We start from the raw sequence: 21,409 nt of genomic DNA, 5'->3' as shown, positions 1-21,409 counted from the left end.
ACTCAATGATTTAGAGACGGGAGAACTAAAGTTAAGCCTTTCTCTGTAGGCAGCAGTAGTGACATTGAGCTTATTGGACTGCATGGTAACCAGCTGATGACTGTAATCAGATGTTGTTCAGGACCATGGCAACAGTCTTTTAAAATTTAGTCTAAATGAATAGCGTGGCTTATTTGCTGTGGTAGCAGGTGGCATAGTGGTTAGTGTCATTGCCTTCCACTGCAACAACTCTGATTAAAATCCCCGCTCTTGCTGCAATACCCCTGGATAAAGGTATTTATCCCGATCTGATGAAGTCAAAGTTACCCAGTTGTATCAATGGGTAAATCAGCAGCTTACTGTACAAACCTAACATTGAAAGTCACTCTGGAAAAAGGAGTCAGATAAATAATAGCTGGATGACTGGACTCTTTGGCTTCATGGATAGAGGCTGTCCATCACAGGACACTGGGCAGGGTCACAGTTTGACAGGTGTACTGCAATAGTGCCTCGTGCACTGCTTCATGCGTTGGGGTGGAAATTATTTCACCCACTTGACAAGTGCAAGCGGCTGTATTTGTGGAAGCCACGCACACCTCCGTGATTCCTGTCAGTCAGCCGTGCCGCAGCCCTGGAATATTGGCACGAGTAGCAAATTGTTATTATTCCACATCCGCCCCGTGGTAACCTCGTCACAGGATGACACGTTTCAGAAAAGCAGCGCATGCAAAGTCCCAAGCAGCCTCTAATTATCTCTTAATGCCTCTGCTCTGCATTTCCATCTCTAATCTTGATCGCGGCTCGGGTACATGAACACTATTAACAGCTGAAGAGATTTTTTAACAAAAAGTTGCTATTTCTGCTATAAAAGAACGGCTGCGATTAGCTAATCACAGCAAAATCTTTGCCGAAATTCATGTGCAGGGTCAAAACAGTATTTTGATTTTCATTTTCCACTGCTGAGGGTCAGCTGCATTTCATATTCATGTAAGACACATTTAAACCTTATTTGAAAATAATATATTATTACTCACTGATTATTACTGATATCTCCCTTTATCGCACGTGACTGACAGTGTTAGGTTTGTGTAATAAATTGCTAACAAGTAGTGATTTACTCATTTACTCAATCGACATCAACAGTGAGTTCCCCTTTTACTGCATCAGCTTGTTAAATAAAGTGCAGTAAAATTTGAATTTGTACCATCTTAGCATTAGATTTACTCCCAAACAGTCCCCTTTTTATCCTAAAACAATGTCTGTTTAACATAGTTCATTCACTTAGTTGCAACAATTATTAAAGGAACATGTAAATAAGAAGTATCAATATTTATTTTAAAGCTCTGGAAAAGGAAATTTCGCAATGTCTTACATTACGCATCTATCCATCCATTCATCCATCCATTTTCTTGACTGCTCGTCCTTCTAGGGTCGTGGTGGCAATATGGAGAGCAGAGAAGCCCAGATGTCCCCCATCCCTCGCAACTTCCTCCAGCTGAACCTACGGGATCCCCAGCCGCTCCCAGGCCAAATGGGAGATATAATCTCTCCAGCGGTTCCTGGGCCGACCTCAGGGCCTCGGGAGGCGCCCAGGGGGATCCGAACCAGATGCCCAAACCATCTCAATTGGCTCCTCTCAGTGTGCAGGAGTAGCGGCTCTACTCTGAGTTCCTCCCGGGTGGCCAAACTCCTCACCCTGTTACGGAGAGTGAGAGGAAAGCTGGTTCGCTGTTCCACGGCCAGGAGGGAATCTGCATTGTTCCTCTTTGATCTGAGGTTCAACTATCGGCCGGAGTTACATTGCAAGAGCCAGTTTTTGCTGCGAGGGTCCATGACGCCATGTGCCATCCTGCCCCCTCCTGCTGCCTGAAAGGCATTGCACCCAACCCACATGTTGGACCTTGCGGGTGATGGGCCCACATGGCCCCCCCATGTTGCCTTTTCAGGCTGAGCCCGGCTGGGTTACGTGGGCTGCCCGGCCACCAGACGCTCTCCTAGGAACGCCACCCTTAGGCCTGGCTCCAGGAGTAGATCCCGGTGACCCTATTCTGGACAGGATAAACATTGTACTGCTTACTTTTTCCATGGGGATTTTTGGATCGTGTTAGTCTGGATCTTCACTCCAGACCCATGCGCCATATGAGACCCTCCCAGGAGCATGCTACTCTGATGATATAGTTCTGGAGATCCCTAGATCACGCAAGCCCTTCCACCACGACAAGGCCCCGATCTAGGAAGGGTGACATTATGTAGCAACCTTATTTATTTGCTTGATTTTTCAACTTAGGTATGTATATCAAGCTACTCACAACGATTTATCCCTTTAGACAGCAGGGTACTGTATCAATTCAGGGTAAGTGGTTCTACTGCAGTAATAGGGATTCAAACCCAGCGTCTTCAGATTGCAGGGTGACAGCCATAAACACTACTCTGCCTGCTGTCCTGAGTGCAAAGTGACTCCCTAGTGATTTCCCGCTGTGCTTCCTACTACTCACTTGTAAGTTGTCAAATAATGGCTCAGTGTTATCATTCTTACCACGCACATCATTTATCACAATCAACTGATCTCTCTTACTCACACACATACAGACACACGCACGGTGACGGCGGTTCAAGCCTCTTATGGCACCCGACCCTCTGTCGTGCAATAGCTGCCATCGATGTCTGAATGCCAAACAGTTGCCAAAGCCGAAGAACATGTGACCTTTTCACTCAGCAGTACTGAGACAGCAGGTAGCGTAGCGTTTAGAGTCAGCCTTAACCTCTGCTGTTGCTCTGTACCCCTATTTGTCAACCTTGTCCTTAACTGTAATGTGATTTCTTGTGCATCACATGACCTAGCTTCTCCTCCCAGCTGACACATACAACTCCATCGCTGTCTCTGTGCTATCCATCAGCCATCAGCAGCAAGTCACCCAGCTCCTGCATTTTTCATGTGTGCTTTTTAAATTTCTGCAGAACAATTTTTAATAAAAATAAATTCTGATATCATGGGGTTTTAATTTATTTAGCACACAGTTCTACTGCCTTGTCTGACAAGTGTAACACAGGAAACCCATTCTGTAATGGCCGGGCATGTGTTTTTTTTTTAATCCTCAGTCATTCATAATAATCTGAACATACGGAGAACTCTGTATTTGCTCCGGATTTAAACGTGTCTGCTGAACCTGTGCTTGTTCCTGCTTTCTTTTTTGAAAGGTAAGTAGTCAAAGATTTGCGGGGTTCTTCCAGGTGACCTCCTTGTGTCCTGGTAGTCTAATACTGTACAGTCTTAATATTACTTGTATTCCTTCAACAGGAGTGTGGGACTGCCAAAATTCAGTTAATCTCCACAGTGCTTACCCCTCCTCTCTGCTGTTCCTGAGTACCTGTGATCAATAACAAGAAGAGGAATATTGTACATGTGTTTTGGAGGAATTGGTTAGTAACCATTGAATAGGATTCTGTGGGGATTACATATATATTTTTCTCATTTGAAATCAGTCTTATTTTTTTAAAGTTGATAAAAATAATGAAAGTGTCTTATCAAGTATTTTTTTATTATATCTGTATCTAAGATATTAAATTAACCCAACCTGTGAATAAACTGAGTAAAATCTGTGTTATTTAAAATTAATTGACTGTGGCAGAAGTGACTACAATTATAAACAAAACAAACTATGGTAACAAGCAACAGACTTCTGGTCCCACATGTACGTAAGATGGGGAGCTGATGTTCATATCTCAGCAGCTGGGAATTCCAGTGGTCTAACAGCTGATCATCCGAAGCAATGATCAAAATGATACTGTTGTACCCTTGTACACTCCTTATATTGCATGAAAGTTCACCACAACCATATTTTCAGCCAGTCAATGTGTCAAGTATAAATTTACAAACCAATCACAAATGAGTGAGCGCTCATTTCTAAAACATACCAAATGTACATTTATATTTACGAAGAGATTTATTTTGCTTTAGGGGATTGATTTTGTCAACAGCAATGCAAAAAAAAAAATGTAATCACCAGACTCCCTAATTTTCATGTCCTTCCCTGCCCCCTCCGCATTGTTTTTCCTCTCACTATGCATATGCTAATACAGCTGCAGGTGTTACCTGCACACAGGTCCAAGTGCACACCTTCCCTGCCTCCGAAGCCATTTCTATGCTAATAGGGCTTTAGGTTAAGATAAGATGGTCAGAGGAGGCACGGCAACGGACTGCAGTCGTCTCTCGCTTTGCCTGATTTGATTCATTATTCATTCGCTCCGTCACGGCTCTGTTCACGGCTTCGGTGTTTGTTTGTGTGGAGAGGAATGGGGGCTTGTATCAAGGAGATCCCAGAAGGAGATAGCACCTGGCACGCTTTCATACTGCAGCCTTCTGGAGCATGGAGACCAACCCAAGGAGCGTGAGACCAGCAAGCATGCGATATGATTCAATTTGCTGTTCAGATTTATGTCCGTGTTTGTGTCCTAACAGGTGGCATTACCTTAACCGCGTGGCAGGAATCTCATCTTGGCTGCAGACTCGAGGTGAAGGTAGGGATTTGCCACGCCGCTCTAGGGGCTGAAGCCTTCACGAGACATTCTAGATCAGAGCATGTTTTCATTCACAGTCACGCAGCACGTGTGAGAGAGTGGACTCTTTGTGGAAATACCCTACAGGATCAATTCCAAATCACAGTGGGTTTTCCTACGCACAATATAGGGAGTGTGTGAAGGTGCGAGAGAAGACACGTGGATGGCTTCTCTTTTTCCCTGGAGTATCTGGGAGTGTTCCAGGGGATACAGCATAAGCAACAGCATAGCTCTTTACCCACTCTGCCTTTAACCCATGTTTCCACTCCCAACAGCACCACTCCGACTTGAACCAACACTCTGAGCCAAGGGCTCTGAGCTTCTAGGCTCTAGAGATCCTGTGAGGTTCTCAACAATTTTGATTACGTTAACTGCCTTTGAGTTGATTTTGGCTTTTGGTAACCACAAACATAGTCCTCCCCGTGTATTGTCTCTCAGCATATGTGGAGTCCCTCTACATGCGAAGTTTTACCATATATAGAGTCCCTCTACATGTAGAATCTCTCCACATACATAGAATCCAATCATATACAGAGTTTTTCAGAACGTATAGATTCCCTCTAGAATTTTTTGTCCTCCTGTCCTTTGTGTTGAAAGGGGTATGTCCATTGGCACTGTGATTGTACAAGCCCATCTATCTGGTTGCTGGTCATCCTCATCATCTTCTTCCCCCAACCTTTCTAATCTTCTTTTCCAAAGAATCCACTCTTCTCATAACGTGACATGAAGTGTGATAACATCAGTCTCATCATCTGTGAGCCTCACCACATTTTTATTTCCATCTTAATATGCTGACAATGACAGCAGTGGAATTGTTCCTTGGGGAAAAAGACGTCATCAACCTCATTTCTAACAACTCAGAGAGAATTAATCCCATCACAAGGGGCTTTGGCAGATGAGGAACGCGATGGGGTGTTGGAGGGTACAGGAGGCCTCACCATAGGAGGGGATTCAGCCCAACTGGAAGGCGAGCGTCAGAGACAATGCGTCTTCATCTTCACACAGCCCTCACTGCTTTGTTTGACTCAATGGGGTGTAGCACGCCATTGTGAGTCATGACATTGTAGGGTCCATGTTGCATTTGTCAGCCAGGGGGCAGTGTCGGGTGGAGCAGGTGGCTCCATTCCTCATCTGTGAGCAGTGTCCCCACAGCTGGTAGAGATAATCTTCTGTCCTCCCTACTTAAAGTTTGGTCTAGAGCTGCTGTGAAGGTAAGTGGTCATTTTCAACATATATTCTTAGTGTGTGTAGCCCAGAACATAGTCTAGACCCTATCAGTCATTCCAGTGAGAAGATAGTATAAATGTTGAGCTCAGTACTGTTTTTAAGACAAGGCATATGTCTCTCAGACATCAGTACAATGAAGCCTACTCCAGGTGTCCCATAATCCATCTGCTTAACATTTCCAGATGAGAACCAGCTATATTTTTAATGGCACACCGGTGAAGTTTTTGATGGACAGTGATAATTTAAAATGACTTTGACCACAGAACGTGTGCTTAATTTCTTCTTCCTTGCCTGTAGCCTATAGAGGATTTGAGAGAGAAATGGGTTATGATAGACAGGATCCATCCACCAGCCCCTTGTACATCACAAAAAAACAGACTGGAGGGGAAGGAGAAGAGCAGAGTAGTCCAAAAAGGACTGGCCTGGCTTTGCTGTGATTTAGGTGCCAAGTCGGTAGGTATTGAAGCGCAGCCCTCATCCTCAGTAGGCCGTTGGGGACTCCTAAACAAATGACTGTTTACATCTGACGTTTGAATTTAAACCATGTTTAAAACACACCAATTTGTCATCCATTTTGCCCAAAGGCTTTTGTTTCACAGGCTGCTGTAGTATTTCACAAAGGATTGTCGAGGAAGTGAGCTGACAGGGTTTAGCGACACGCTGACTGTGACATTCAGAGGGACAGTAACTTTCGTCTCCCGACCCTTTTCAGACTGTTTATCTTACACAAGTTATCCCCTAATATAAAAACAAAGGGCTTATGCTTAATTAAAAAAACGTATGATTAAGATGCCTAGTGTCACGACCATGCCTGCGTCTCAACCAGCAGCACCTGGCTCCAGTTAAGCACTTGATTTCAATTGGAATGCTTGGCTATAGAAACCACCACTCGCCCACTTCCCAGTTGCGGAATCTCACTTGAGACAATGTCCCCTCTGTGCTCTCAACCCTACCTTGCTTATCCCAAGTCCTGTCCCTCAACTTCCCCTAGTCCTGCTCCAGCTCTCCCTGGTTACGACCGCTTGCCTTGTCCCTCTACCACAACTTCAGCTCCTTGCTTCTGTTCTGTTCGACAATCGACAGACCATTCGCCTGTCCCCGACCACGAGAACAAGTCTGATCCCTTAATACTGAATAAACGATCCTCCACTTGGGTCCAGCCTCCTCCGTGTTCTCTGTTCCGCAAGACAGCAACCTGAAACCTGTAGTGTGAGGTACTGTGATGTACTTGCTGTTTTACACTTTTTATATTTAAATATAAAGGATATTAACAGACAAACTGCTTTATTAAATATGCACTAGTGAATTGGTAATTTTGAGGTTCACCTAGTAAAGGTTATTTTCAAGTATAAAATGGGGGCCCTTGTTAATCAAGTTAGCTGTCTGTATGAGTTCATGACATTATGACATTGATGTCTGTATGCCTGTGCGCTTAAGAAAAATACAGTTGGCCAGGTCTGAATAATTTACAATAATTTAACATTTTTTTCTCTTTGGAGTCAGAGGTTTGATCTAGTGGAAAATAATTGTAATTTAATACTGATATTTGGCGCCTGACCTCGTATGTGTTTAATCAATTATTCATTCTCTCAAGCTCACATTTAATATCAATAATAAATGTATTAACATAAATTTAGAAAGCGGCCTCGTGCTTCCGCTCTAGTTTGCGGGGATTCCGTACTTGTTCGCCTCATTAATGTGAGGTGCTCATTTAGGACCCTTAGAAAGAGTGTTTCTAGAAATGTTTTGTTTGCAGTGTTGCAGGACATTTGCAGTAAAAAGTACACATTGATCAAAACCTTGATGACGACCTTTCGACGGGGTTTTAGTTATTATTACTGAGGGGTTTTATGTGTCGTTAAACTCAGATCCCTGAAACAACGGGGTCTTCATTTTTTTTTTTCTTATTTTTGTGGTTACGGAGGTCGGTAAAGGTTCAAGCGGGAGCTTGAGGGCCATTTTTGACCCCAGGTGCCTCACCTGAGGATTTCAAAGGCATGCGATGACAGCGAAATGAGACAGGTCGCCGTGCACATGTGCAGCACACACAGGTGAGCTTCGTGATCGTGTGTGTGGGCGTCGATCACAGCGCACACGTGAGAAATGATAAGGGATGGAAATTCAGTCTGTTTCATCACACCTGTGCGTTCCGGAGAAGCAGACGGAAACCCGGTTAATGCTGCGCTGCAGCGAAAGCCTCTAATCCACTAGTCTCCATAGAGAAAATCATTTCTTAAATGTTCATGGCTCTTTAAGTCTTTTTCCGTCCTCCGGGATCCAGTTCTCCATGCATCGTTGAACAATATTTCCTCTTGCATATGAGGGCGCATTGGAGCGGCTGGGGGCCGCGCACGAAGGGATGGAGATGGGGAAGGGTTTGGGAAAGGAGACCCGGCCGATCAGAACCACGGAGAGCAACCAGCGCGTCCCCCACCCCCATACTGAGCTTCGGCAGCGCTCGTCCCCGAACCAGCACCCCGCCCACCCCCACCCCCCACCCTGCTGTAGGCGTTGTTTCGGAGGAACGTGGGGGGCGGCTGTCATCTCGCTGCCGTTTCATTGCCACATCGGCGGCAGTGGCGGACTCGGGGCAGCCGGTTCCTCCTTTCACCCTCCCTCATCGCCGCGTTTTTCCCCTTTCTTCCCTTTCTTTTTACCGGTGCCTTCTGCAGACGCCGCTCCCGTACCACCACCTGTCTTCAGCTGAACAAGCTGCAGGAGACAGGAGGAGGGAGAGCGCGTCGCGGGAACGTGCAAGGACGCGCCGCTCGCACACCGCTGTGGACGCGCACCGCTATTCCGCACCAAAGAAAGGTAACGAACGGACTTTTACACCCTCCGCGTTACGGCGTTCTTGTGCGCTGCAGAATGGGACTGGCGTGTTTTAGATATTTTATCAACTTGTCTGTTTTTCCCGGCTTTTTCAGACTAGAATTTGCATTCGCCGGTCATTTGGTCCAAATCGGTGCGTAAATTAGGAAATCCGTAAGAAGCCGGGGCGTCTGTGCCGGACTCAGTCTGACGTTCTAGTCCTCTCCCCTGCTGTTGTCCTGCCGGAATACACTTCACTTCCATCCAGTAAGCGGCTTCCCGAGTTGCCGAGTTTCCGAGGCTCGAGTCCCCGCTCCCTGCAGCCGCTTTCCAAGAAACGCCGGTGCTGCAGCCGCCCTCCTCCCCGATGCGCTCCTTCCGCGCGTTCTGGACACTCCACTGGACACCGTGGGCTTCGGGGGGGAAAAGCCCGTGACACGAGCGCAAAGTTGGAGATGAAGCTATTTCTCATCGTGCCCTGAGACGCACCCCGTTTTTTTTTTTTTTTTTTTTTTTCCGCTTGCCTTTTTTTCCCTGCTTTTTTAACGTCCGCACCCCGTGCGATGAAGCACGATGTGTGACCGAGGGGTTCAGATGCTCGTCACCACAGTGGGCGCCTTCGCCGCCTTCAGCCTCATGACCATCGCCGTGGGTACCGACTACTGGCTCTATTCCCGGGGTGTGTGTCGGATTAAGACGCCGGGGGAGAACGAGACCAATCGGAAGAACGAGGAGGTGATGACCCACTCGGGGCTCTGGAGGACCTGCTGCCTGGAAGGTGGGTGTCCTGCCCAATGGCCCAATGTACTGACCATTTTCCCGGACCAGGGTCATAACAGCTTCTTAGGTATTGGGGGAGCGAGCATAGCAGAAGCGCTCAGCATGGCCACACACCGATATTAGGGGACATATTAGACACTTTTCAACATTGAAAGGACACACCCCGCCCCCTACACCTTTTTCAGAACTGTTAAAATACAGTTAAAATCAGCTGCGCTTCACATTAAGATCAGCAGCTTCCATGAAGGTAAATGTGTAAAATGGCCAGGATATACAGCCTGCTTTACCAGTTTTGGTTGTGCTGGGTTTTTCTTTTATACTCGCCTTTCTCTATATTTATCTGTATATTGATCAGTCACGCATTTTACCATCACTGTACTCTGTTGCTGTTGTAGTTTTACCTGGCATACAGATATCATCTGTGTACTGGGTAAGTCCAGGAGCTCAGCCTCGCGCCAGATGCCGCTGGGCCGCTTGCAGTGCAAATGTCTGGGACACACTGTGCTTCGGAAATCCACCTTGTCTGATTTATTATTATTTATGTATTCATCTGAAACTTTTCACCAACGCAACTTTCAATGTTAGGTTTGTACACCAAGTCACTTATGCAGCAGGGTCATTTTTATTGGGGGCGTGTACCTTGATCAAGGATGCTACAGCTGGAGGTAGGATTCAGACTCAGCTCCTTCACACTGCAAAGCAACAGCATAATCGCTCCGCACCCTGCTTCCCCCAGCCGAAGTTGAGGGGCCTCCGTGTTCTCTGCCTCCCAGCGCACAACTCGCTTGCGCTGTATCTGCAGCAGTGTTTGCATTTGCTTGTCAGAAATCCCCCGTCACGTTTTTCACCTGGATGCGAGCAGCTGGCTTGCCGAGAGCTTTAAAATAAATCCCTGTGTCATTTGTACCCTTTACATGTCTAAAATGTATGTTGTTTGTTTGTTTCCACCTGTGTTGTAGAGCTGCATTGCTAGGCTTCAGCACCGAACTGCGTATGTTAGCGTGAGCAAATGCAATGTTACGTGTGCATTGCGTGTTTCAGGGGCGTGTGGCCTTGATGAGAATGGGTAGGAGCTCTTAGTCATACAGGTACACTGTGCTTTAACATGAGCTGTACAGACTGCAGCTGGACAGGGCCAGGCCAGCACCCTTGACCCTGATGTATTCTCAAGCATGTTCTGAAGATTAATGGCACATTGTTACATTATGACATTATTTTCAGGACAGTTTAGCATTGATGTGCAGCCCTTTCAGGTGGTGTTACACACTGCACAGTCAACACTTCCATCTGAGGAATGGCTCAGCTGACCGTTTGGAGAAATTGCAGACCTTGCATGAAATTGGCATGAAGGTTGATGGTTCTGATTATGAGACAAGGGACCTGCCCATCATTTCTGGTCTTTGTGGGCTCGGGTTGGCTGCCGCACTGTCCCTCACAGTCATGATGCTCCTCTTTAACCACAGCCTCCCAGCTTCCAAATGCCTAAAATAAACAATTCCTTTTGCTGACCAGGATTATTGTCACTTTACTCTCAAGCATGCAAAGCTCGTTGCACAGTTGTGTGTGTGTGTGTGTGTGTGTGTGTGTGTGTGTGTGTCTGGAAGGATGTAGAAGGAAGCTTGAAGTAAGGCTTTCACAAAATTCCATCATCCTACCTATAACAAATAAATTAATTTATATAAATGACTAGTCAGTCTCTCAGTTCAGCATCCAGAGAATATGCTTTCCATGTTGTATCAGCCACGGTCTTTTAGTGTCACAATTTGGGAATTTTGCCTGGGACACTGAAATGCTGGCACTGACACACTGGCAAATGCCTGTCCTCATCTGTTTCATAATTTTCAAAATATTGGGTGTGTTTTTTTTTTTTTTTCTGTTGGAGGCACAACACAAGACGGAGTCCACATACTGAACGGAATTTACATTTGAAGGATGCCCGCTGATCATAGAGTGTTACTGTACAGAGGGTTTGCGAAGCTCTGTGACAGTGTTTCTAAGAGGTTTGTAATGCACTTAGTCACAGCTGGAAGGAGAAGTTAAGGGGAACGCGTTCCAGTGCACGTTTAGGTTTACAGAAAGGTCACCGGTGTAATGAAGCCATTATAACATGTCGATTCGGCTTTTTTTGTTCTGGTTACTGTGATGAAACTATAAGGAAAAGTTGTGTTTTCAGCTGGTCTGTGCTGAGATGAGATGTGTCGTGAGATGATAAAAGGCAATGTGTCGCTGTGCATGCCTGCTGTACCTCTCTATGGGCGTATGTCTGTGTGTGCGTGGCAGGTGTAAGTCTGAGTGTGACACTTCATCTGTGTGTGTTTCCAAGACCTTGTTTAGAAGGTCTCCTGCAGTTTCAATCTTATGATGGAGTTAAAATATTTTTTTTTATATATTTAATGATTCTAGAGGTAGCAGGTGGCATAGAGGTTACAGGTTTTGCCTCGCAGTCGAAGGACCCAGGTTCAGATCCCTCTCCTGCTGTAGTGCTCTTGCTCAAGGTTCTTATTTTTAATTGACAGAGTAAAAATTACCCTCCCGTATGGATGTGTAAATCGCTTTAAGTAGCTTAATATATAAACCAAACACTGCAAAACTCACTTTGGAGGAAAAATGATAGCCAACTAATAATAAAAAAACCATGTTTACATAACAAAGGTACTTACGCATGGGCTGCGCTTATCAATAGTTTATTTTACCATAAATTAATGGCATTATAATTCAGTCAGTGTTGCCTGTTGCTGTAGCCTTGTGCAGTTTCTCTCTGGGATTAATGAATTTTTTACTCATTCATTCAAGATTCCTCAATCCTAATCTATCAGATAAATTCTAAATGAATACCCAATAATTTACAATACAGTATAACAGTATTATAGTAGCAGCTGCTTCTGAGGAATGACGATCAATATTAACCAGTTTTCTGACTCTAAACAGGCTCTACACTGTATATAGGGGTGTATGTTTCTTTGTGGGTCTGTAGATGCTGCCGTGACTTGTGTCTGGCAGATGAGGTCTGACTGCATTCTCTTTTTTTCTGGAAACACACCCCCAGCTCCTAATAAGAGACACAGATAGCATGACACAGTTAGCGAGGCACAGCTAGCTCGCCTGCCGAGACCCAGGTCCCCTGCGTGGGAATCTTGCCGAGCTCTTATCCTGACAACAGGGGGCGATGTCATTATCGGTAGTGGAGTGGCGCTTGCAGCTGGGTCCTCCGCAGTGGGCAAATGAGGTGTTACATTTAACACGCTGTAACTCAAAAAGTGACCTTTCTGTCTCGTTCCTCTCCGCTCTCGGCCATGTTCATCACATGTGGCATTCACCTGCCCGCCAGGATGCCGATATGGATGCCGTTTGCCAGGTCGCTGTCCACCCACGCTGGGCTATCATTCTCCAGCTGTTCAGCATTTTATCATTCCTTATGGTGTTTTATGCTGTGTGCTGAACACATATGGGGAGATGCAGAATAACAACAGAGTGAACCTTCTGCTGTGGGCCAGGTGCTGGCAGGTGCAACAAGATGCAGTGCTTTGAAAGAGGCATCTGAGAGATTTCCAGGCCTGTCCGGAACATCAGCTCGACCAGCAAAGTTTCGGCATCCTTTTTTTGCCTCGCAAATCAGAAAGCATTTGCCAACTTGACAAAAATGTCCGGTACCTCAACTTGTCAAAAATATTGCAGTCTCCCCATTCATTCGTTCTAGTTCAGTTAAAAGCTCTTTATGTAATAAACAAATGGACAGCTGGTAGGGTAGTGGTTAGAGTTGCTGCCTTCGGACCGAAAGGTAGCGGGTTTGAATCTCAGCTGTGGCTGTAGTACCCTTGAGCAATGTACTTACTCCAAATTGCTGCAGTAAAACTTACCCAGTTGTACAAATAGGTAAGTAATTGTATGTACAATAACACTGTAAGTTGCCTTGGAGGAAAGAGTCAGATAAATGGAAAATAGTTCATTGTCCGTCATGCTAAAATTTAATACAATAAAAAGTAAATATCACATGACAGATGCTAAAGAACAGATTGCAATCCATACACCAAGGTTCTGGGACGTATAAAACCAGTGAAAAAGGAAGCTTACCGAACTCGTATCTTTGGGTGATCTTGTTTGAGAGAAGTGCGATTGGCTTCATGTCCAAGTGAGGGCGCCGTCGTTTCTTCCTCTGTGAGTTGAGCTGACATTCTGGCAACTTGGACCAGGGTGAGGATGCCAGGTCGGTGGAATGCGATTTACTGCCTGCCACCGCCTGATGGTGTGTGCTTTCTAGGCGATGTCGTGGGCGGTGCAGTTTGGCTGGTCTGTCAGCCGTTTCTTTACACGGTCACACTGCCTCTGAAGCTGAGGAATCGCCTCAAATCCTGCACCCTGGGGGGCACATCTGTGGGATGGTGCCTCAACTGCCTGTGTTGCGTGAAGCAGATTGGCCCATATCAGGTGACTCATGATGGATCACTGCTCTGATTGGCAGTGTTTGTCTGCCTTATTTGTCACAGGGGAAGGCTAAAAAGTGGGCATCGGTCTTGGCTGCACCTGTATGTATGTTTGGGAGTGCCATGTGGAAATCCGCTGGGGTATAAAGAGGTGCTGAGGTTTACTCTGGAGATGCCGTAGGCCTCCTGGAATCATTCTAGAAACAGGGTGACTTTGTTCATTGGCCCCCCGTGGGTACACCCCGGTGGTCGGAGCTCACTGTGACTTCGGGGAACTGCCAGGAGTGATGCACTAGTGTCCCGTGGTTGGGTTCCGCCGAAGAGGCAGAGTAGCACAGTGAAGCCCACTGGTTGGAGCAAATGCCAGTAAAGTAGTGCGTGAGATAGGAGTCATCACAACAGTCGTTTTTTACCACTGCAACATCCAGTGACATACAATAAAATTATACATGCCAGCTTAATTGGGACATGGAAAATCTTACATTTTTTTCATTCAGGTAGTTCAGTTTTTAATTTGGTCAGTTTGCATTAATAGATTTAATCTGTCATTGTGTACAATAGTTTCATTTTAGTAACCCCAACCACAAGGATGATAGTCTGCCTGGTTCCTTGACGTAGCCATTATAGTTCGGAAAGAAACACAAGCAGAGACTTCAGTGCGTCGAGGAGAAAGCAGCGGTGGTGGCACTTGCTATATAAGGGATGCGAGTCCCGCCCCAAAAAATTCCCAGAAATTCCAGCAGCCTCACTAAGTGGACTTATCCAATTGGTTTTGGGGTTAAGCACTTTGGATTTAGTGTGGGAGGGCAGGGTGTGACTCGGCCCCCCACGCAGGCGGGTTCCCTGGAGGTTCAAGAGCCACCAAAGCGTATAACATTTTCTTGATTTATGAGTAAAATTTCGATTATGCTGATGTGGACCATTACCGGTTTCAGATGCAGGTTCTGTTGTTCTGCAGGGCAGTGGTGCTACCATGGTAATGTCACAGTAAAGCAAAAGGGGAAAAGGAGTAAAAAATAATATTTTCCAACTGTGCTTTCTTTATGAATTTATCTTTCTCCTTACCGTTTCATCCCTTTCAGCTTCTTTTGTGTCACAGGCGGAGTGCAGCAACGGGATGCTGCTGGAAAGATGTGTGTGTGTGTGTGTGTGTGTGTGTGTGTGTGTGTGTGTGTGTGTGTGTGTGTTTGTCTGTGCGTGCGCGCGTGCCCAGTTCTGAAAAGTGGGGAGGGGAGGTATCTCTGTATGCACATACGTTAGGAAAGGCGGTATCATGTTGGCTACATACCTGCAGACACACAAAGCCAAGCGCAGTGCAGCGTGGGAGATTAGGCTTGGGGGGGGATTACTACTGGAGGTGGGGGTGGTGGTGGTGGTGGCAGCGGCGGCGATGATGTGGGGAGGGGGACTGGCTGTGACTCACCGGCTGACTCACCGTGGCGCTCATATGGGACCGGGTCTCTCTGCCCACAGACACACACACACACACACACACACACACACACACACACACACAGTGCATACCGGCAGCGCTCTCCAGCTGAAACACAGCCACACCACGCAGCTTTTCTCTCTCAATCAATGAAATCCTGTTTAATATGCAGCATTTTCCCAAACAGGTTGTCGCTAATCGTTAACAGGGAGTTTGCCCCCCTTCCACGGCCCCCCGTAGGGCTACGTACAGCATCCGGAAGCTGAGAAACACTCCAGGAGTGTCTTCGCATGCGGAACATGACTACCTGAGGTTGATAACTTGTGCAGGAGAAATCTTCCATCTGGAGGTGGTGTTTGCGCTCTGGCCCCCTTGTCGTATGGTGTACCACCAGGATGGAGCACTTTTTCACCGACGTGAACAGACTGGTTTGACTGAACGTTCTGACGACTTTGCTTCTTCCCGCAAAATGAGTGTTCTCCCTCACCTTGTCTTTAAAATCGCGGAATCAATGAGCCAAGGGCTCCGAAAGAGAGCTGCTTCGGGGTGCGTGTAGATGGATTGTGATCGCCACCCTCCCGCTCATTGTCCACGTTGACGTCACGTGTGCTGCAGACCGGGTTCTGGGTGATGACTTGCAAATAATTTTTATGCCCATTTTTGCACAGGTAGATGTTGTTTCTGAAGGAACAAGGATTATACATGTAGGCGGTTAGGTTTGAGAGAGACTGTCTCCGGGTGTTGAGCGGCTGTGTAAGAGGGAGTGTATGGTGAGAGACTGAGCATGACTGAGTGTGTTTGGTGTCACTCATGTACTGCGCTCATAGATACGGCACAGCGTTCCACCGTGTGTACCCTAGACAGGCATACCTACATACTACAGGGGCACCACTGAGCTGCAGCTTGTCTCCGCAGCTTCGATAGATCACCTTGCTGTATCCCAGAATTGCTCTTCACTCCCTTCTCCTCCTCCTCTTCTGCTAGAGCAGTCAAAGACAAGATGATGAGTCGTGGACATCTAGGCAGGTCACCATTGAGAGTTTAACGAACATGTCGACATTTAATTTGAGAGATTATCTAAGAGGGAAGACCTGCCTGGCAGTATGTTTCTCTCACTTGTGTGTCTCTCTCTCACGTTCAATCTCTATGTGGATTTTCTTCTTGTCTTGATCAGCAGAGTGGGATTGGGATTCTGACCCACATGCTTTACCAGAGCTGCTCAGATAGGTGGCAAAGTACCCAAGGTCATCTACTGATCAAGTTCTCTTTGACTGGTGCAGGTGCATTTCGGGGAATCTGCAAGAAGATAGACCATTTTCCAGAGGATGCTGACTATGAGCAGGATGCGGCCGAGTACTTACTGCGTGAGTGTGCTGTCACATCACTTGTCCCTCTTATTCAAGCACTTATTCTTCCTGCCCCTTTTTACTGGCACATTCATTATTCTGTCATTCACCATGCCATCTATCCCCACCCATCTCACTTTCTGCCCCGCCTCCATTTACCATGCCCACTCTCCGCTCATCCCTTTGCCCACTTTCTACTTGGTTTTACACACCTGCTGTCCATGAATTGTACGACAGGTCCCTCAGTGTTACGCAGAAGTGGCCTTAGGGAACTTGGACCCTTTTGACTCCAAATCTGGCCGATGAGGGAGCACTGGGTGTATCAATGATTTCCTGCTTTTCGTGACTTTTAGCATTTTCATAAAGGGTCACACTAGGGATACTCATTTACTAAAAGTTGTGTTAGTTGGACTTGACTGGTATTTGATTGTGCTACATACATGCTGCTGTTGTTGCTTATTCTGTGTATGTGTGAGTATTAGATTTTTCCCTGAGTTCACCTCCGTGTGTCTGTGTGTGGCACTCTTGTGTGTGTGTGTGTGTGCGCGTGTATATGTATGAGTGCAGCCTGCTGGCACACCACACTCAGAACAGCAGATGTCACCGATTAGAGGAGAAACGGATGGAATCCACCCTCATGCAATGCATGCAGAGCAACAAAAGCCATCTTTCAGACACACAGGGGAGTCTATATAGATACTGAAACTCAGCAAACGCCCCTGAACAACCAATGCAGCAACTGGCTGTGCCTTAAACCAGTTTAGTGCCCTACATTGAGGCAGAGAGGACAGAGAACTAGGTCAAGTATTCATTGAACCTTCAGCCAACTAGTCAACTTCAAGGGAAAAAATGAGCGCAATAGCTTAATGAGGAAGTGTTGGTGCGCTGGCCAATGAGGAAGCAGCAGGAACGTCAACCAATGAGGAAGCAGCAGGAATGTCAACCAACGAGGAAGCAGCAGGCATGTCGGCCATCGAGGAATTAGCAGATGTATCAGGCAGCCAAGGAAACAGCAGATGTGTCAGTCAATTATAACATGGCAGTTGTGTCAATCAGTGAGGAAGCAGAGGGTGTTGCTGTGAGGGAACATTGGACATGTCAGCCAAAGACAGAAAAATGGGTGTGTCTCCTACTTAGGGAGCAGTGGGTGTATCAGCCAAGGGTTGTCAGTCAGTGGGTTTGTCAATAAGTGGGCATGTCAGTCAGTGGGCACATCGGGGGACTGGGAAGACCTGCTACAACCGCTGCGAAGGAAGATGAAGTGGAAATATTTTGACCTCATTTAAATCCATCTTTGGACTGATGTGTGGGTGGGGACAGGAAAGTTCTGTGAGTGCAGCTGGACCTGAGGCGGGTGTCACTGTGCCGTGATTGGAGGCAGGTGGATAGTTTAGTAACTGTCACCATGGTGACAGTCTCTAATCACTGCCCTTGCTGAACGCATGGACACCTGCAAGGGGGTGAAACTTTTCTCGCATAAAATACGAAAGCCTTATGGCAATGGTATACATTACCGCCCTTTCATACTCTAGTATGTTAACAAGGTGCATCGTGGGAAGCGGCTGATCCTGAAAAAACCTGCTAAACAGGGAAAGGAGATGGGGAGCAGAGAGTCTTCATTGCTGCAGGAGATGAGATGAGAGGAGTGAGCTCTCTGGTACCGAGTGCCAGAGCTGTGGGCCTGTTCAGACATCGCTCTGTCCCAGACACACACAGTGAGCCACTCTGGGCGCTGCAGCACGGCTGCAGTGCAGGCCACAAAGTACGCCGAAATTTTTCAGCGGTTTCATCATTTATGTTGTTTTCAGAGCCCTAAATGCCCTACGGCAGAAAGCAGCAAGAGTGCGGTGGAGCGCTTTTCTCAGGGCGCCATCCCCTCAACTTGCGGCACGTTTGGCGGGCCGACGTTCACCGACAGTACGATGAAAGCGAGCGCCTTCCATATTTAATGGCTGCTAAGGTGGAGAGAACTGTGTGATGGGCGTCAGGGGCTTTTCTTTCCAGCGGTTTTGAAGCTAATTGGGCCGAGACTGTGCGGCGCTACATATAGGCGTAGTCGTATGCGCACACACACACACACACACACATACATCGTGCCATAGTAGTAGCAGCAGATTCTCACCCACAGCCCCCATAGCGAGGTGCTGTCTAGGAGTTGTCTGCATTTTCTGTTTTCCTCGTCACACAGTCTACTATGTTACAGGTGGAAAAGGTGTTAACCTCCAAGGTGGGGGCAGGGGGTGTCTGCAGTGCTTGACACCAGACAGGTGGTTTGATGGTCAGTGGGTGGCAATGTGTGTGTGTGTGTGTGTGTGTGTGTGTGTGTGTGTGTGTGTGTAACAGAAGGACTCTGGACAGCTTCCCTGTACAGCTTACAGCTGGGCTTTATGGTCATAAATTGTGCGAATTTACACCTTCGATGGATGGGAGCATAGGACAAAGCGATGAATGTAAACGACTGTGTTTGTCATCTTCCCCTCCCCAACACACACACGCACGCACACACACACGCACACACCAGGCGCTGTGAGGGCCTCCAGTATCTTCCCCATCATCAGCGTGGGCCTGCTCTTCATGGGGGGACTCTGCGTGGCGGCAAGTGAGTTCTACAGGAGCCGGCACAACGTCATCCTCAGCGCAGGGATCTTCTTCGTGTCGGCCGGTGAGAGACCCCGCCCTCTTTACACAATGCTTAGTGCTCTCATCGAACTGTCTCCTTATCAAACCCAAATATTTGACTACAGGGATTCATGGAAGATACAGGAAGGATTTGAGGAACTGGGGATACTCTGTTATACCCTGCAGCACATTGCTTAACCAGTTGTAAATGTGCGAGTGTTACATGCATTATTATGGAGCAGCAGGTGGTACAACAGTTAGAACAGCCGCCTTGCGCTCAAAGGATCTAGGTTTGAATTCTGCCTCCTGCTGTAGTACCCCTGGGGAAAGTACTTTCCATGAGAAATAAATAAATGTAAATGTCAATTATTACTGAAGAGATGACAGGTCCTGTCTTCGTGCTGTAGGTCTAAGCAACATCATTGGCATCATCGTGTACATCTCAGCCAACTCCGGGGACCCGAGCCAGCGTGACGCCAAGAAGAGCTACTCCTACGGATGGAGCTTCTACTTCGGCGCGCTGTCCTTCATCATGGCTGAGATGGTGGGCGTCCTGGCCGTGCACATGTTCATCGACAAACACCGGCAGCTGCGTGCTCAGTCGCGTGTCGAGCTCCTTAAAAAGCCGCCCGCCCCCGGGCACCACCGCCGCTTCCGCCGGCGCTCCCGCTCGGCCGAGCCGGCCTCCCGCGACGACTCACCCACTGGCCAGGGCTACGGTGGCCCCGGCTCTGCCGATATCTCCATGTACACGCTGTCACGGGAGTCCGGCAAGGCTAGTGCTGCCTCGCTTCTCAACTCAGACAGGGAGTACCTACAGGCCCAGAAGGACTACCAGGACACGCTACAGCGGGAGGCGGCCAATCGGAGGACCACCCCAGTGTGAGGGGGGCGGGGCAGAGCTCATGGGGGGTGAAGTGAAAAGCACAAGCACAGAAGTGCCCAAGACACTTTACCCTGACAGCTGGAGGGAGGGGGTGCACGACACATGTGGGGTTTCTCCTCATGTTAGGAAATTCCTTTGCGGAGTCAAGTGGGTGATCTTCAGACAGGGAGGGTTCCCGGGGCAGAGTCATTTTAAAGCATGCTTTCTTGCTGTCTTTACCAAGCCAACAGCCTCAGTGCCCAGTGAGGAGGCTAAGTTCAAAGGCAACAAATCAAAAGTTGTGTGTCGTGTCCCCCAGCCCCCCAACCAGGGATCTCTAATATATGATCATTGTTACGTCTTTGGTGCTTCCTTTAAGTTATCTTTTTTAGTCACTTTTTTTACACTAGATGTAATAGAACAGTGTCCAGCTACTGGGATAGATCTAGCGCCATTCTTCAGCATCACGTATTACCTAATGAAGTATTATCTATATATACTGTTTGTTCAAAGATCTAACATTATACTCTGGGGTTGTGGAGATTCCACAAGGTCCCAAACTTGCACAGCTTTGTAAAAGACACTGAAAGGGTCCACTGCTGAGCGTATGTCCTCTGGACTGTTCCCTACAAGTCTGCGAACTCTTGAGACATCAGGCACAACTCACACTTCAGGGTGACGAGGGCCGTCTCCCTCTCCACCTGACGGTCCTGTAGCAGCATAGTTTGGGTGAGGACTTCCCCCATCGCACAGAAATGATTGTATGAAGCGTCCTGCTTCAGTCATCTGTGGGTGGTCAGAGCCACCTGTCATAGGCTCCACCCATGTTTTCTGCTCAGCCATGATCCCGACTCTCCTTCCAACAAGGGCCCCCTTTCCAGCTCCTATCTCCTTCTTGCCATCCCTCCAGCTCTCTTCAGAATCCCCATCCCTGCATCGCAGTCTCCCACACTGTGATTAAGGGCACCGCTGAGGGAAAACATGGAACAAGTTCTCTGAAAGAAACACTGCTGTCTGGTCAAAAAAGGGGGGGTCACAGTTTGAAACGGCCTGTTCCTGTGCCCTGTATGGGCTGTCAGGTTCCCATCTTTTGCCCTTTGACTTTTGCTGACAGCCATAGTCTTTCGACGAGCCAGCCTATGCTGCAGCGCAGCCCTGTTCGCAAACGCACACAAACGAGAAGCACAGGGATGCGAGTGGCACGAGGGTGAAGTGGTGCAGGCACGGGTACCGGACACTGCTGGGTGGGAACAGTACTGTAGGCACCAGGGGCATTCAGGGGGGCATCCTTGCTTGCACAGCTACTCAACTCAGGGCTCCTCCCTGCAGCAGTGTGCAAGCATGGGAGACAAAAAAAAAAAATCATGGCTTG

At 47.5% G+C, this 21,409-nt stretch overlaps 1 protein-coding gene across 1 annotated transcript; it reads left to right on the top strand.

The window, feature by feature from the left end:
* Window positions 1-1,423: 1,423 nt before the first annotated feature.
* Window positions 1,424-20,073, top strand: LOC108937227 (voltage-dependent calcium channel gamma-3 subunit-like). The gene is made up of 5 exons (XM_029254304.1): window positions 1,424-1,446; window positions 9,144-9,352; window positions 16,488-16,571; window positions 19,075-19,215; window positions 19,580-20,073. Exons 1-5 carry the CDS (start codon window positions 1,424-1,426, stop codon window positions 20,056-20,058), a joined length of 936 nt encoding a protein of 311 aa, XP_029110137.1. The 3' UTR covers window positions 20,059-20,073.
* Window positions 20,074-21,409: the final 1,336 nt, after the last annotated feature.

Source organism: Scleropages formosus, chromosome 8, assembly GCF_900964775.1.
Source record: "Scleropages formosus chromosome 8, fSclFor1.1, whole genome shotgun sequence".
NCBI lineage: Eukaryota > Metazoa > Chordata > Actinopteri > Osteoglossiformes > Osteoglossidae > Scleropages > Scleropages formosus.
This window is presented reverse-complemented; position numbering and strand designations above follow the sequence as displayed.

Coding starts and splice junctions, on each gene's coding strand:
- LOC108937227 (XM_029254304.1), top strand. CDS start 1,424: ATGGAGAGCAGAGAAGCCCAGAT. Junction 16,572..19,074: donor TGCGGCCGAGTACTTACTGC/GTGAGTGTGCTG, acceptor CGCACACACCAG/GCGCTGTGAGGGCCTCCAGT. Junction 19,216..19,579: donor GATCTTCTTCGTGTCGGCCG/GTGAGAGACCCC, acceptor TTCGTGCTGTAG/GTCTAAGCAACATCATTGGC.